We start from the raw sequence: 17,504 nt of genomic DNA on the forward strand, positions 1-17,504 counted from the left end.
TTTCTGTCAAGTTGAAACTACTGGAGGAATTACTAGAGCAACACAACATCAGTTACGAATAAATGGAGACGTAAAGAGCTGCAGAAAAATACCACCTGATTGTAAGCTATTATTGCAGACAGATTATGATGAGAAACAAGCACTAAAAAATGGAATATTAAATGAGATTGAAGTTCAAATTGATGATGATGTTAATGACAATGTAGCTGAAATAAGGAGAATTCGAAGTGGAAAAAGGGCAACTGAAGCCCCGTTACCGGCTGCCAAGAAGACAAAAGGTCCATTGGATCTAATGTTCATGAAAAAAGGTCCCTTGCGGAAAGACAAGAGAACACAAATTGGGGAAAGACAAACAAGCATAAATGGAATTGATTTCAATGTTTTCACAAATGGAATTGATTTCAATGTTGCAAGATCAAAAAACTTCATGTTGATGTTGGAAACAATTGGAAACTACGGTCTTCATTTGAAACCTCCAAGCTATCATGAGTTGAGGGTTCCACTCCTTGAAAAATAGTTGGAATATTCAAACACTTTGTTGAACTGTCATCAATTGCATCACGCAAAATACAGATGCTCAATTATGTCAGATGGTTGGACACACATAAAGAATAGGACTTTGATAAATTTCTTGGTGAATTCCACAGCAGGAACAATGTTTGTGAAGAGTATTGATGCTTCTGCTTACATGAAGACTGGGATTAAGATATTTGAGCTATTGGACAATTTTGTTGAGGAGATTGGTGAGCAAAATATTGTGCAGGTGGTTACTGACAATGGAAGTAATTATGTATTGGTCGGTAAACTACTAACTGCCAAGAGACCACACTTGTTTTGGACTTTGTGTGATGCACATTGTCTAGACCTAATGTTAAAAGATATTGGAAAGATTGCTAAGGTTAAAACAGTTATTCAAAAAGGGATTAGTCTTGTCGGCTTCATTTATAACCACACATTGGCGTTGAATATAATGAGGAAGAACATTGACAATGTTGAATTGGTTAGACATGGAGTCACAAGGTTTGCTACCACATTTCTTACTTTGCAAAGATTGCATAAACAAAAAACCAACCTTAGAAAGATGTTCACTTCAGAAGAATGGTTGAAGTCCAAGGCAGCTAACGATCCTAAGGGAAAGAAAGCAACATGTATTGTACTTTTGACATCATTTTGGAATGATATCATCTACACTCTTAAGGTTATGGGACCTCTTGTACAAGTGTTAAGACTTGTTGATAATGAGAAAAAACCTGCAATGGCATACATATATGCAGCAATAATCAAGGCCAAGGAGGATATTCGAAAAGCTTTCAATGAACAAGCAAGCAAGTACATAGATGTATTTGCAATCATTGATGAAAGGTGGAAATGTCAACTTCATCATCCATTGCATTTTGTAGGCTACTACCTAAATCCGAAGTATTTTTATAGCAAACCAGAAATTGAGAATGATCCCATATTGGTGGGAGGTCTTCACTTATGCATCGAAACACTTAGTGAAAGTCATCAAATGGGTGACATGACTACAACACACTTGGCGGAATATAAGATTGCTAATGGTCTCTTTGGATTGGGTGGAGCAATAAGACAAAGGGCAACATTAGCTCCCGGTAATTGGAACTTTATTTATTTTCTTCTTAAAACTTTTAGCACACAACAACTTATATAAAATGAAAATGATTGTTTCATTGCAGCTGAGTGGTGGAAGACTTATGGAGCACAAACTCCACTGTTGCAATTATTGGCCATTAAAGTGTTGAGTTTGACATGCAGTTCTTCAGGATGTGAGCGTAATTGGAGTACTTTTGAGCATGTAAGCTAATACTTGTTATTAAGTTATAGAGTATTTTACTATGTAGGTTCATCTTAGTTTAGTAAACTAACATTTTAAATTATAATACATAGATTCATTCCAAGAGAAGTAGACTTGAGCATAAAAGGTTGGAAGACTTGGTTTTCGTTAAGTATAATCAGACTTTGAAAGAGCGGTATGATTGTCGTGATGTGATTGAACCAATTGTCTTGAATGATGATGGTGATTATATCAATGAATTTGAAGTGAGAGACTTGGGGGAAGATGATGAACTTGTTGAAGAATTAGTTTATGCCGATGATAATCTAACTTGGACTGATGTTGCCAATGCAAGTGAGGCTAATGAGCCGATGGTCTACACTAGGCGAGCAACAAAAGAAAAGGCAGTTGCAAGTGCATCTAAGGCAATTGCACAAGAAGCAATATCAAAAAAAGTGGTGGTAGAAGAAGATGTTGAGGAAGTTGAACCTATTTATGTTGAAGATGACGAGGATGAGGAAAACGAAGAATATATTGAAGTTGATGAGGAAGAGGAGGAGGAAGCAGAGGAAGAAGACTATGTTGAAGATCATGATGATCTTTGATTCCTATAACATGAATTTTAGTTTTAATATTTTGTTATTTTATTACTCTTCTATGTTGAAAAAGATGATGATATTTGATATTTAAATCTATATTTTGATTAAGACTATTTGGTATCTCCAGTACGTTTTGATTAAGACTATGAATTTGAGATATTGTTTAATTATGCATGTTTATATAGGATTATTCATGTAGAGGTCATCTCGATATCCCGCAACCCGCTATCCCGGTTTCCAGGGTTGGCCGCGACGCGCCGCTATCTGAGATTAACTACCTAGAGGGAGAGATTGTCATGCATTAGGAATCACTTGATATTTAACTTTTTTACAGTCAAAACTCAATAATTTCCCTAAAATACTGCAAAACAAAAGAGACTGATAAAATAATTTGATGGCTCAATGCATTTGTGATAAAAATAAATAAAAATAAAAAGATAAGATATTCATTTCACATTTAAAAAAACTGCGGTTTCTCTTATATCTACCTCTGTCCCTAGTACACAAATGGGTTAATAAAATTCAGCTTTTTTTCTTTTAACACCCCCTCGCTTTAGAAATTTGTTGTCCAATTGAGGTGACCTAATTGAGGTTGCTGATATGCACCAACCTGTGCTCCAGCAGCAGCTGCAGCAACTCCGACACCGACGTTATTGCCCATTGCCGGTCCTAAATGATGAGGACTAGCCATAGGAGCTTGTTGTGAAGGATGTTGATACATACCAGGGAACTGCATGTGAGAAGATTGAGCTGCAGCTACGTTGAAAGATGTGTGACCGGTGTGTGATGGCATGAACGGAGCGGCGTGAGGCGATTGTCCGGGCAAGTTGTAATATTGAGTAGATTGCATGCCAGGAAGATCCCTTGGATTCTGTAACCATATTTCTGATGTCTCACCCTGTTAATTGAAAGAAGATAAATATGAGAACACCAAAGATGATTCCTTAGGACCCTTTTGTTAAAAACATAATTCATTTTAAGAGTTTTCTTTTGTTTGTTACAGATTTTTTTTTTAAAATCAGAAAGCTGCTTCAAATGAGAAGCTTTTTGAGTAGCTTATCTCTTTTATAAATTATTTTTCGATAGATGATGGTTTTTGTACCAAAAAAAGTTATTTTCATTATAGTATATAAACACCAAACAGACCCTTAATTAATATAGGAATGGATATATTAATGAAAACATGATGATGAATCTTACCAATAAAAATTGTTTGCTGACATATTTGTTATAAAAAAAAAATTATGGTGTTTTCTCAAAACACTGCACAAGCACAATACCTGAGGATTTGGAACATAAAGATTATCTTTGTACTTGACTCGAGATGAATCTTCTAAAGCCGATGCACCGCCAACCACACCTGGAGCTAACATAGCATAGGCAGTTGGATTGGCAAAGTTTCCAAACCCAGTAGGACTTCCAGCAGGAACAGGCTTGAACTGCTGAACTCCGTATTTAAGGCTGTTGGCGTTAAGATGGGAACCACCTCCAGGCATCAACACATAACTGTTGCCGTTTGTCGGATGAGGATAGGGAGGATTGTTTGAGTATCCAGGCACGGCCATTGGTGGTACGTAGACTGGTGACAGAAACTGGCGATAGGGCATAAGGTTAGCGTAATGTGAAAGGTGAACTTGTGGATACATTTGGGCGACGGGAGGTTGCTGTTGTTGCACCATGGAAATTGTGGATGTCGGAACACCGTTGGCAGCATGCGAGTTCATAACCTGCATTGGCCAAAATATGTTTAAACAAGTATACTGATTAAGATGAAATTTGGAATATGATCAGAAGAAAGATGGAATGGTCCGCTATATTTTACGCACTTAGGTTCAATTATTTTTTACCTTATTTCTAGTCTTGTTAAATTATTATCATACATTAAACATTGAACAGAAAACATTAAATAATATGTTTTATCAAGAAAATAAGTCTCCTCACATAATTGCATAAATTCCATTACATGTAAGCAATTAAATTACTTCAAATACTTCATTATGTGAGAATCAAATTATTATACCTCCTGAGGTGGTGAAAGAACCTGTCCTCGTACAGTTTCATCCATGGAAGGTCTGAAATAAGGAATATCATAACCAGAGGGAGGGTCGTAAGCCTGTTTGAAAACATAATTGTGAGAACAAATAAACATTAAAATGCAAAACAGATGCGTATAAATATATCAAATTCAATAAACAGAAGAACGCTAAAAATTTCAATTTTTTCCCTCAATATGCTAGAAGAACGCTTAACATTAATTTCCTAATTTTGAAGGACAAAAGCACCAACATGCGGACACACAAACAGACCACACATGTACGCACAACCACCAAAAAAGTGATCGCTTACCGAGAAGCCAGGCATATCACGAGAATCTTGCTGTTGTGCCACTGAAGGTGCATAGGGCGGACTTGCATCACTTACCAATCGAATATTGGCATAATTTTCCAGATTCTCAGGGCTTGAAGATTCTTTGTTATCAGGCAACTGTTGCTCAGAAGCAGAACCAGATGCTGGAGAATCAGACTCGGTACTTCTGATGTGGTCATCCCGTAAATCCACCGGCTTGCTCCCAGAAACATCATCAGTGGACAACTCTGAAGCAGGTACTGTCAAGCTGACATCAAAAGTTCAATAAGATCACAAGGTTACAGAAAATGCATATCATTAACAATGACGTCTTTACTCAGCCTTTTATAAACATAATTATCACTGAAGAAATATTCTCTGCACACTAAATGAAAACATCTCTACCGAAAAGAGAACAAATTTTCTCTACCGAAAAGAGAACAAACTTCAAAGAAAACTCGTATTTAAGAATAAAATTCAAACAGCAAGCAAAACAACAAATCCAACCTCGTAGTCGCTTCGCCATTGGACTTTTCAGTCGCTCCTATTAATTGATATTGAGATTGATGCCTCAAAGAATCAAGTTCTGTCCCAACACCAATGGTACCAAAGGTCAGCCGGCGGCGATCGATCTCTGGAACACGAATATGTTGTGCTATGATCACATTTTGGTTCTCATATACATTAAGTTGTGAACGTTTATCTTGAAGCTGTGCTGTATCTGATTCTATATCCTCAGAATTTTCAGCTGGGGACGAAACAGATTTTTTGGGTGTTCCAATCACTCCAGGACCGTTGCTGTTTGTCTTCTGGCTGGATTTCGGCTTCCACTCTTTATTATGCTGGGAGACTGCAACAGAAGAACTCATCAAATTTCAAGGCATGAAACAAAACATCCAACAACAAATAATTTTTTTAAACAAAAATCTGCCCAAAAACAAAATCCTTGTTGTAAGTATATTCAAATGTATACCCCTCTGATGTCCGACAAGTTGTTGATGCGGCCTATTATTATACTGATTGTTCAACGACGGTCTGCTGACAGACATGCTGGGGAATGACGGCTCAGTAACAGCAGTTTGACTAAGTTGTTCAGTCTTCGAGACGGCACCAACTGATTGAAGTGAATCAGCAGATGTACCATCTTTTCCAGTAACAGAATTAGCATGAGAACTACTAGAGGCAAACAATTGTTTCGGTTTGTGGTCAGATGAAGACTGTCGGCGAACACCAACAACCCCAACTTCACGCCTAATGGCTCCAACAACACCCGATGATCTGGAGTCAGGAGAGGGAACATGAACTGGATCTGTTGAAGAGGAATATACTCCCACTACAGAACTGGTTGAAGCCGCTGTCGAAGAACTATGATGGCTGTTGTTAGGCTTAGTTGGTTGCACACGTGCTGATGAATTTGACGTGGTGCCTTGCTTGTCCTCAGATGTAGTTTTTTTGCCACCAACATTTGTAGCAGCATCTTTTGACTGTCTAGCATGTGAAACAGAAGGACCATTATGAGCCTGGTGATTTCTAGCACCAGATGACTTTTGATTGTTAGAAGCTGCTGACGAGCTGGAACAAAGAAAACACAGAACTTATAAACAAATGATCTATTTGGATTGACTTATTTGAGGTTACCTATTGGCATAAGCACTTGTGAAACTGTTTGAGAAAGAAACAACAATATGTTCATAAGTTGTTTTCACCTAATTTCCAAAAGATCTTGAGGATAGCTTATGAAAACAGCTGATACTTTTATACGAAAATAATTGGAGTTTATTATATATTGTCATAGAAATAGTTTATGCAAAAGCAATTATATGATAAGCGCTTAATTAAGTTGTTTATCAAAACAGGGCCAAAGTTTTGTTACACAGTGACCTGAAAACAAGTAAAAAATTATCCTTGAGACATGCTACTTTTAAATTACATAAGATAACTTTCAATTAAGTAAATTTCATCCAATAGAACTGCATTCAACTCCAGTACAGCAGCAGAATCTATCCCAAATCTATCTATTAGGTCTCATAAAAGAATCAACTGCTGAAACTAGATATGCAAAGCGCAATCAACCAAGCCTCTACCAAACCAAGTAAAAATATGAAGATCAGAGTATACCTCTTATCAGAAGTGTTTATAGGTAATTTCTCAGTGGTGGATGTTGAGTGTTGAAGCAAAGGAGGCTTTACTTCTTTATATATATGGTTTACTCTGTTGTCTCTGACAACACGAAACTCTCTGCTGAAGCCTGAAATGTTACCATCAATAAATATCAGCATATATATAATAATGCTAACAAACAAACAATTCAAACCAACTAATCTATATAACTGTTAGAAAACATACTCAGAAGAACTTATTCATTTAATTACTTGGAAATTGTTAGGATGTTGCATAATTAGGATAGAAAAACAACAACTGTTCTGTTAATTAGTTCATTAATAAGATCAGGTAATTGTTACTTCTAAGGGATTAAATTCAACAAAATAGGGAGAAAGGAAATCAGATTAGGGGCATTCATTTAGTATATTTGATAGTCCCTAGTTCATTTAGTTTTGAGGGAAAAGAGTGATTCTTTTTGTAAAGGGGTAAACCCTTGGGGAGAATTATATTCTCCATTTTCTATTTGATTTCTAATAATACATCTGTTGATTCTTTCGACGTCTCTATAACTACAATTCCTCAAGGTTCCTAACAAGTCCAACCTTTCAAATCATAACTAGGGTGAATTGGAATCTCGCTTGGAAAAACTGACAGGCAAGATTAAGGGTCAAAATTGTACAAGATCAAGATGAGACAAGATCACAACCAAAACTGAACAGCAGTAGGTGATATCATGATCTTACTAGGTCACTTGATGCAGAAACTCTCAGGTACAACAAATCAAACCCGGCGAGAAAGTTAAACCGGTGTTCATTAGCATGGAAGGGACAGCATTACACTAGTTCATTTCTTGCAAAAAAGGAACCCTTAATTAAATTAGGAAGGGGCGACTTCCGTTTTGATTCGGGTGATTGGTTGAAGAAATTTGTGAAACTTTACGAACAATGATCACCCTTGTGCCAAACTTGGGTTTGTTAAAGGATATAATCAGGAATTCGGAGCGTTAGTGTCGCAAGCATCGACAACATCAAAGGATCGACTGCTTGGATGTGTCTGGGAAGGGTTGTAACAAAAGCTATAAAGTGGTTAATTTAGTGAGGGCAGTAAAAGAAGAGTTGTCACTAATCCGCAGGCTCGCCTAGCTCAATTCAGCAACATTCATCATTAGGTCATTCAAGAGCACTTTGGAACCAACCTACCATTCAAATAAGGGCACAAACAAAAGGGGAGCTGCTACAGGTTCACTCTATCTGCCTCAATCTAACATCACTAAACTTGGGGGTTCAACAGGTTCCGTACAAGGAGAATTCGTGAGACACGGATAAAAGAAAATGTTCATACTACCAGCCACTATTTGGCCCCTTGCACTAATATTGAGAAAGAAAGTATGAGGGTGAAAATCTTGGTAGGAGGTGAACAAACAGCATAGGATGGGGAGATAATCTAATTTCAAGGAGCGAAAAGACATGACAGGAGATGATCAATGTGAACACCTTTCTCGATGTAATGTGGTTTTTATGAGGGCACGCATTGTAGGATATACACGTTACAACAAAATAAAGAAAACTACTTTGTTAGTCTATCAGTTCATTGGTTCAGTTCATTAGTTAATTAGAAGGGCATAAACTGAAGAATATTTTAGGGGGATTTATTCAATACGTTTGAGTGAAAGGGGAGATTCTTTGTGAAGGTTCTAAAGAACTATTCTCCATTTTCTGTTCATTTTTTATTCTTCTTATTATTTCTATATTTTTCTTTGATTTCAATTTCTCTAGGTTCCTAACAAAAACTTAACCTAATGAAGATAAGCTACAGAAAACCACAAATTATTCATCTGAAGTAAATTTGTGTTTCATGATAATTAGATAACTAAAATATCATCGATAAATTGGTTTGGTAAATTTAACAAAACAAACAGCCTCTCTCTTAACCATAAATAAATAAATAGTATAAACGAGCAAGAATATCACAACTACAAGGGAAACCAAAATACTAAATAGTATAGGGTTTCTGCTCGATGTCCAGGTTCTGTTAGTGACTATCAGGTTAAAATTTTATAGATATGATAATCAGCAATATTAAGAAACTTATCAGGAATTAAAACTAATCCAAAAGATTTAACACATTTGCATTAACATTCTACAAGTAAATAAATACTTAAGCAGACTATGATGCTAGTAACACTCTACAAGAATATAGGCGCAAGATAAGAATATTACTAGGTGTAGAATTCCGAGAATAGTTTGTTCTTCGAACATTATGTTCAGCATGAGTATAAAAATGCATTCCTTGACCACCATTTTCAGTATGCCTTCTTGGTTCACCCGAACCCTTGTGGAGTATGAAAATGCATTCCTTGACCACCATTTTCAGTATGCCTTCTTGGTTCACCCGAACCCTTGTTCCCAACATTATGTTCAGATGGGTTGTTGAATTGCATTCCTTGACCACCATTCTCAGAATGCCTCCTTGGTTCACCCGAACCTCTATTCCCAACATTCTGATTCTGCAATAGGAGATAATTGTTATTAAATTACTTATAAGAAAACCACAACTGTTTAATGTGTTACTAAGGATCCAATAAACCATCAAGAAAAAGTAAACAAGTCGGAATACCTCCTTCTTTCGGTCTCTCCTTCTCTTCACCTCATGGAATGGATCTAAATAACAAAACAAAATGCACATTAGGAGAATACAAATTTCCATTGCATAATCTATTTTCAAATTAACCCGGAACACCATCACTCAAAACATAATTTGAAGTCTAAAATGATTTAAACTCATTACACCACAACTTACTCATTGCATAGCATAGCAATGTGCATTCAAACTCAATATGTAACTATATGACCTTGTAACGGAAGTGGTTACATTTAAAATATTTACATTACACCATACAATGTCAATGACTAATTTCAAAATCAAGCTAATTATTACTTTATTACTCCATCAAACAATTGGCAACATCAAACAAATAACCCTCATTAACCAAAAATCAAAAAATAAACAAACAAAATTTGCAAAACAAATTAAAAATCCAAAAAAAATAGTAGGGTTCAAAAAAATAAAAATAAAAAAGCAGTGTGACCCCACAAAGAACCAACCTTGGTTAAGCAATTTCTGAGTGGTTTCATTAGGATCCATATTTGTTTCCTTAAGGGCAACATAGATATCAGCATCAGAATGATTCCCAACGATTTCCTTAATAGATTGAATAGTTTTACGGACTTTAGCAGACAACAAGTGGGTTCCAGTTCCACCTTCTGTTCTTGAAGAAGGGACCATTTCAGCGAAAACCAAAGGGTACCCAGAAGAGAAAACAATAACCTAAACGTTAAAAAACAAAACTTTATGATAAATCAGTGAAGAAAATCAAAAGGGGTCGGTTACGGTTGGTGAATTAGGGTTCTTAGAAATCTAAAGAAAGAAAGAAAAACAGAAAAGCGGCTTTGAGGAGAAGAAGCAGCGACAGAGTGTGTGAGGGTTTTGAAAACCTTTGACAAAATCACTTTTTAAATTAACTTATTTAAATTTTTATCATGGGTTCATGTACCCTTCTTGTTTTCATTAAACTACGATAATAACCTTTCATTAACTCATAATTCAAATTATTATATTATATACGTATCATTAGGGTGGATTCTAAAATAATTAATATCAATCCAACAACGCGTGCTTATTGTTAGTGCTATAATTCCAAAACTTCAAAACTGGATTCAAGGTTTCAATACTTCAAATATGGAATATCAATAATTAATTTACAAATTAACTATTCACATGAATAAAAATAAAAATAAAAAATTATATTACATTATCTTTTTTGATAGACGAGGTTGTAATTATTGCTTAAAACTTATATATAATTGTAAGATTTTGAATTTAAATTAAGAACAATATATTTAATTTAATATTATTGATATTTATCGATTGAACTAGTATTTAAATAAATATTATGAATTATATGTAGAAATAATTATTTACAAGGAAATAAAATGTATTATTTTTTATTATCATTAACAAATACAATATTTCTCCTAGTAAAAAGGTTTTTAAAAAATAAATAAAATGATTTATTTTTTCTTTTAAGTGAAATACATGTTTTAAAAGGCTTAAATTCATAGATTTAGACATTTAGGACTAGAAAGAAATACTTGAATGATATTGTAGTGATCTCTTTCAACTTAACAAAGAGGTCTTCATTTCAAATTTAGTTGGAAGAATGCAGCAGACCGTTTATACATGATAATTTTTTGAAAATTTGACCCTATATTCCCAATTTATATTCTCACTCCCATGTTTTAAAAAAAATAATTTTACTTTTTTTTTCTGAAAAATAAATTTATATGTTTTTAGTACATGCTTGTGTTTTAGAAAATTTAAAACCCATATTGAATTTTTCAAAAACATTTGTGTTTTAAGTTTTCTAGAATACATTTGTATTTCGAAAAACTTTTTTTTAAAATTTTTCGGTACACAAATGTCAAATTTTTTAAAACACATTTATGTGTTGAAAAACTTGGAAAAAATTCAGTACACAAAGTTTAAATTTTTTAAAATACATGTGTTCAGAAGAAAATAAGTTTAATTTTTCAAAACCCAAATTGAATTTAATGAGTCAAAAAAATATTTAAAAATAAAATTAAGTTGTTTGTATAAAATAGGGATAAGAGAATAAATGTGAAAGTGTATGGTATAGTTTTTCATCTTTTATCATTATTGGTCTTATTTAGAATGAGATTACATACAACTTTTTATCTCAATATAAGTTATCAAAAATATCTTTTATTAAAAAGTTATCATCACTCTCTTTCTTTTCTCTCTTTTATCTCTTTTTACACTCATGTCTCTCTATTATTTTATCTCTCGATCTATACTATTATGTCTTGAGATCTCTCACTCTTATCTTTCTCATTTATCACGTCTCTCTCTCTATTTTATTTTGTCCTCCTTATCTCTCTCTCATCTATCTTTATTAATTCCCTTTTATCTCTTTTATTAATATTTACACTCATAAACATCAATTTATATATATATATATATATATATATATATATATATATATATATCAATAAATAGTTTTAAGGTAAAAGTTATATTATTTTGTTCGATCCATAGACATATCAAATAAGGTGCAATAAATAATTTTATATGATTGTATAGATTATCAAACACATTCGAATACAAAAAATTGTCATGAAAAATTTTAGTACATGTTTGTGTTACGGAAAACTTGAAGAAAAAAATTTGAAACACAAAGTTTGAAATTTTCAGAAACATTTTAAGTTTTCTGGAACACATTTGTATTCTGAAAAAAAAAATTTAAAAGTTTTTCGATACACAAATGTCAAATTTTTTAAAACACATTTGTGTTCTAGAAAACTTAGAAAAAAAATTTAATATACAAAGTTTAAATTTTCTAAAACACATTTGTAAAAGTTTTTCAGTACATAGTTTAATTTTCTAAAAGACATTTACGTGCCGAAAAAATTGAAAAAAAAAACTCAATACACAAAATTTAATTTTTCTAAAATACATGTGTTTCAAAGAAAAAAAGTTAATTTTTCAAAACCTAAATTAAATTAAGTGGATCAGAAAAAATATTACTTTTTTTGAAAGGATAATTAAAGATAGATTAAGTAGTTTGTATAAAATGGAGATATGAGAATAAATATGAAAGTGTAGGGTATAATTTTCCATCTTTTATCATTCCATGTCTTATTTAGAATGAGATTAGGAGCAACTCATTTTTTTATTAAAAAATTATCATCACTCTCTTTTTTTTTTTATCTCTTTCTACACTCATGTGTCACTACTCTTTCATCTTCTATTTACACTTCTATCATGTCTTTATTCCTCTCTTCTTCGTCTACCTCCCTCTTATCTCTCTCTCATTTATCTTTACTAACTCCCTTTTCTCTCTATATCATTTGTTCTCATATGTCTTTTATTAATATTTGCATTCATAAACATCATATTATATATATATATATATTAATTATTAAGGTAAAAGTTATATTATTTATCCCATTTATAGACATGTCAAATAAGATATAATAAATAATTTTATGTAATATGCATCGATTATGAAACACATTTTAGTACAAAAAAAATTGTCATATATAATTTTATATTGTTCTATCTAGTACTAACTATTTTGTGAATCAAATATATTCTTAAGAATTACTTTTTGTAATAGAATTACAGTTTTATTTTGTACACATTTAAAAAAGTTGCATCGCGAATAAATAAAGTATTTTATTACTCACTCATATAATATTTGCTTTTGAGAAATATTGTATTTATGATTCACTTTAAAGCCCTCATATTCATTGTATTTATAAAATCAAAACAAGTGTTTTTTATTACCTTTTATAGAATTTTATATCAAAAAGAAATTAATTTATATTTATATAGCATTATAATAAATATTTTTTAACATTCTTTATCATTTATCTGCTTATTTATGGTTGTTAAAATTGACATTATTAGTTATATTTTACATTGTATTTGTAGATGCATTTTATTAGTTGAGCTAATTCTTAATTACTTTTATTTTATAAGGTGAAATGAAAAACTTTTACCAGCATATATTTTTCCTTAAAAAGAAAAATCAAAATTAACCCCTCCTCCAATTATCTACACAACCTTCCAATATTTTATTAATTTTTTAAATTCCCTCATCTTCCAAATTTAAAGTAAACTTTTAAAAAGAAATTGTCAACCAAATGGATACACATTGTGTCGGGCTATGGTACATTACAAAAATAATTGTCTATATATTGTAGGAAATTTCACACATTCAAAAGACTAATTTATTTTTGTATTTTGAAAACTCACAAAAAATCTGATCAAATATTTTTTTTTTCATCTACATTATGATTTTGCACATCTTTATCATCTAATTAACATTATTATTACCTTATATTATAATCAAAGTTACTAGTTTTTCAAAACCAAAAATTCAAAAAATGGAGGAGATGCCACATTCTCAAAATGTAACCTCTCTAAAGTGTGTAAAAAAAAATTTAATGAATAAAAAAAGGTATACATAAATAAATAAATAATTGCTGATTTTTTTTTATTCAAATATTTATGCGGAAATGAACATATAAAAACGTGAAGGAGATAGAGATACTGGTGCACGTTATGTCCAGGCACCTGCACGTGATCGACCTTGAATGGATTCAGGAAATCTTTATTATCTCTGAATCAATTCTGAAATCATCCAATAATCATATACTGGCAAAAAAAAATTACTAGTGCTTTTAATTTTTCACCTGCAAACACTCAAGTTTCAAAGGTCATATTTTATTTTTTATTTGATTAAAAAGTTCATATTTTATTAGAACATCAATATTTTTTGCCGGTGTAATATCACTGAATAAAAATGGTTACATTACAAGATTATTATTAATTGGGATTTTGAGATCGATATGTTTCTTTTTCATTTTTTTTTTCCTTTTTCTCTTGCAAATGACTATTTTATGAGTAAACAAATATGTGATATTAATCAAGTGATTGAATTTAGTAATTCTGAACTTCAAATTATTCAGACTTAATATTTTTTTTTTAAATTAGATGGTTAAAAATTACACACACAATAAATGATTTACAATATTGAATATAGTATCAATAATATATACTATCGTGATTTGATGTGGTGTCACGAATATACAATATTAATTCAGCACACTTGTATTAAAGTTAAGAGTAACTACATGGCGGAGTTGTATGTTTAATACTACGAAATGTTATATGTAACAACATAATTTATAAAGGTAGTGAATGGCTTACGTCGCAGAAAATATTTATTAGTAGAGTTAGAATGATAAATATATAATGTTAGACCAATTTTTTTTTTTTTATAAAATCAATATATATTGGAGAGTTTGAGGGAGTGCGATATCAACGGTAGTAGATTAAATGTTCAAACTTTTAATAGACTTTAACATCACATTTCACCATAAAACCTTAAGATATTAAGTATAAGGATCACCACTCTTATATATTTATTGTATTTTTAGTCATTGTAAAACTTAATCATTTATACTTAAATTCAATATTAACTATCACAATTATCTGCGTTTTTGAATCTTCAATACAATCTCTTAATTATAGTTTGAAATTGTCCAATTTTGTAAGCTATCTGATAACACCCTTTTTTTCCCTTTAGATTGTAACAAAATCTTTTTAAGTTCCTTAGGAAAGTTGTTGGTTAATTAACTTTGGGAAAGGGTCTTAGTTGCTATATAAGTGTAAGTTTGGTTCTATTTTTAGATATAAAAAAAAATATTATAGAAAAATGTTGCATTGATCAAATAGAGGAAATAAGTGTGATTGAGTGAAAAGTGTGATCACACAAGTCTGGAAATTCTTGTATTATTCATATAATTGAGCAATGAATAGAAAGCTATCTTAGTGTAGATGTAAGTGAAAGTCGCATTAAACCATGATAAACTATTGTCTTCTTCTTCTTCCTTCATTCTCAATGCTTTTTTTTTTTGCCACTTGCGTTCTTAACAACATCGTATACAAAATATCACCAATACAACGAAAACATGCACAACAAAAACTCAACAAGTGGTAAAAGAGGCATAGTTCGACTTGGTGGGGGAGCGAGAGTGGCTCAAATCCAGTTATGTAGACGATTCAAACTTGAAAGGGAAATTGTTGGAATTCAAGTGTGAGTGATTAGTCTCACATCACTAGGAGCATTTGTCTTGTCAATGTCTTTTGTGATCTTGAAACATTTGTCTTGTTGATGCTTCTGAGCTCTCCTGAACACCCGAACAAGTGGTATAAGAGTCGATGATAACTAAAAAGATCGACTCCTTGTAACGAAAGTCTTCCTAATCAAGGGTGGCAATGTGTCACATTGATGTGAAGCAGTCAACGACAATAAAATGACCCATATAATTTAATCTATAGATATAGATATTCAATTATATATAAAATAATTTAATCTTTAATATTATACACCTCAAGTGCGCTCAAATATTTTAAGTCATCAACATCGTAACAAACAAGTTATTTTATTGCTATTGTACTTTTTAGCAATTCTAGTATATAAATTAATTAATAAAATAATCAGACATGTTTTAAACATTGGGCCAAACAACACATTTTTTATGGGCCGGATTACAAACCTCACACCTAAATACCTCACAAATTTCATATACATTTGAACAATTGATTTTTGTTCCTATTTTTAGCATTTAAATCTAACCTAGGATGAGAGAAAGAAAATCCTCATTGAATTTGTCTGCTTGTGTATTAAACATCCGCTTAGGATGCATACAAATTAGAGCATGAAACTGATCAATCCTAATAATATTAAAGTATTATTTACTATGCCATTTATTTTTTTGTGCGTTCATATATGTTTTTTTTTTTTTAAGGAAAACACTATTTTTGGGGCAAAATTTTACCTATTATTGAAATATTGAGTATTTTCAAATAATCTACTTTTAGTAGAATTGTTGGGATACTCATTTTACCTGTTTTGTGAGCTTGCATAGATTAAGTAGAGACACCCCTATTTTGTGTGTTAGTGATTTTGGATAAAGCACATTTTGAAAATAAATACATTGTTACATCAATAAATCTTGAAAATGGAAACGCTCAAACACACAAAATACATTACAAAAAGAGTAGTGAATCACATAAATTTTGCATGGTTGACACAAATTACCCTACATTTTTAACAAATGTTCAACACTTCAAATAAGACTATGTAAGTTTTGTAAAAACTTGAATATCAACAAATATTCACAACCCCACTCAAGATTTACAAGAAATGATACACATTCACCTCTTGCTATAATTAATCAGCTATACTTTCTAGCATCTGTTGGATTTATAGGCTTTAACTCATCACAAATTTCCCTTAGATATTTTCTAATTCTTTAAAATAAATTGGAGGAGATTTTTTAGCAGAATTTTCAATATGCTGCACTAGTTTTCAATCTAAACATTATGACAGAACCAAACATGTTATCGCACATGGAATAGTTCAAAATTCATACAAAATGGAAAAATATTTGACAACAGCTACTTCAAGACATTGACATTGACAAGTTTAACTAAAACTAAAATTGCACTATCAGAGTTTAATTAATATTAATATTTTCCCATCATCTGCATTTCTCCACAGCTACACTGAACTCCAAAGTTGGAAGCTAAAGTCACTTGAAAGTTATCCACCGGAAAGAAAGAAATTGAATCTAAAATGCACAATAATGTAAAGCTTTTCCCATTTTGTCCTCTTGTTAGCTTGCCGAAGCAGTTATCTGTGTAAAGGCTCATTACTTTAGTCACAAGTATTGCTCTTGTATCCTCGCACGGTTCTCTTCCCACCACAATCTTGCATGCATTTCTCCGAACTTCTCTCGGCTGCATAAAAGGAAATATACTAGTAAAATTTTGAATTTGAATGAATGTGATAATATGTGACTACTTTAAGAATACACAAATGACATAAGCCTTTGATTAAACAACAATTTTATATTCTATGACAACGATTTCTGCATACCTGAAGCGGACGCGCCTAAGTTCTCTGGTTCCACCTGGCAGTGCTCGGATAGTGATGTATACTCCCGGTTCGTCCTGTTCAACCCATTCAGTTTCCATGTCACTGGCATTGCTGACTGAGAGCTCATCTGAGT

General features: G+C 32.1%; 3 protein-coding genes across 4 annotated transcripts in view; 1 reads left to right on the forward strand and 2 right to left on the reverse strand.

The window, feature by feature from the left end:
* Nucleotides 1-583: 583 nt before the first annotated feature.
* LOC101491625 (uncharacterized) lies at nucleotides 584-2,397 on the forward strand. The gene is made up of 3 exons (XM_004510439.1): nucleotides 584-1,610; nucleotides 1,695-1,813; nucleotides 1,906-2,397. The coding sequence occupies exons 1-3, from the start codon at nucleotides 584-586 to the stop codon at nucleotides 2,395-2,397; spliced, it is 1,638 nt and encodes a 545-aa protein (XP_004510496.1).
* A 373-nt stretch (nucleotides 2,398-2,770) lies between these two features.
* LOC101498458 (uncharacterized) lies at nucleotides 2,771-10,353 on the reverse strand. Of its 2 annotated transcripts, XM_073363709.1 has the most exons (10): nucleotides 9,945-10,353; nucleotides 9,457-9,500; nucleotides 9,060-9,195; nucleotides 6,856-6,985; nucleotides 5,711-6,309; nucleotides 5,245-5,587; nucleotides 4,738-5,005; nucleotides 4,412-4,504; nucleotides 3,672-4,118; nucleotides 2,771-3,289 (listed from the first exon to the last, which is right to left on the reverse strand). In XM_073363709.1, exons 1-10 carry the CDS (start codon nucleotides 10,123-10,125, stop codon nucleotides 2,945-2,947), a joined length of 2,586 nt encoding a protein of 861 aa, XP_073219810.1. In that variant the 5' UTR covers nucleotides 10,126-10,353; the 3' UTR covers nucleotides 2,771-2,944. The 2 variants fall into 2 exon arrangements, with proteins under 2 accessions (XP_073219810.1, XP_027192497.2); XM_027336696.2 differs by lacking the exons at nucleotides 9,457-9,500; nucleotides 9,945-10,353 and having other exon boundaries at nucleotides 4,813-5,005; nucleotides 9,060-9,170.
* A 6,463-nt stretch (nucleotides 10,354-16,816) lies between these two features.
* The window catches only part of LOC101498126 (protein Brevis radix-like 2), a 4,810-nt gene continuing 4,122 nt past the window's right edge, over nucleotides 16,817-17,504 (reverse strand). Inside the window, exons 6-7 of the mRNA XM_073363824.1 lie at nucleotides 17,372-17,504; nucleotides 16,817-17,232 (exon numbers count right to left, since the gene is read on the reverse strand). The exon at nucleotides 17,372-17,504 is cut by the window's right edge and continues 22 nt beyond it. Of these exons, the coding sequence (XP_073219925.1) occupies nucleotides 17,154-17,232; nucleotides 17,372-17,504 (212 nt within the window). The 3' untranslated portion in view covers nucleotides 16,817-17,153. The remainder of the gene's footprint in view (nucleotides 17,233-17,371) is intronic.

This window comes from Cicer arietinum, chromosome 7 (genome assembly GCF_000331145.2).
Source record: "Cicer arietinum cultivar CDC Frontier isolate Library 1 chromosome 7, Cicar.CDCFrontier_v2.0, whole genome shotgun sequence".
Lineage (NCBI taxonomy): Eukaryota > Viridiplantae > Streptophyta > Magnoliopsida > Fabales > Fabaceae > Cicer > Cicer arietinum.

What these genes read in the sequence shown, in the direction of transcription:
- LOC101491625 (XM_004510439.1), top strand. Translation starts at nt 584, where the DNA reads ATGTCAGATGGTTGGACACACATAAAGAATAGGACTTTGATAAATTTC. An exon ending in AAGGGCAACATTAGCTCCCG is followed by an intron (nt 1,611 to 1,694) that starts GTAATTGGAACT and finishes GTTTCATTGCAG; the next exon opens with CTGAGTGGTGGAAGACTTAT. An exon ending in ATTGGAGTACTTTTGAGCAT is followed by an intron (nt 1,814 to 1,905) that starts GTAAGCTAATAC and finishes TATAATACATAG; the next exon opens with ATTCATTCCAAGAGAAGTAG.
- LOC101498458 (XM_073363709.1), bottom strand. Translation starts at nt 10,125, where the DNA reads ATGGTCCCTTCTTCAAGAACAGAAGGTGGAACTGGAACCCACTTGTTG. An exon ending in ATAAACACTTCTGATAAGAG is followed by an intron (nt 6,310 to 6,855) that starts GTATACTCTGAT and finishes TCTTTGTTCCAG; the next exon opens with CTCGTCAGCAGCTTCTAACA. An exon ending in AATGGCGAAGCGACTACGAG is followed by an intron (nt 5,006 to 5,244) that starts GTTGGATTTGTT and finishes TTTTGATGTCAG; the next exon opens with CTTGACAGTACCTGCTTCAG.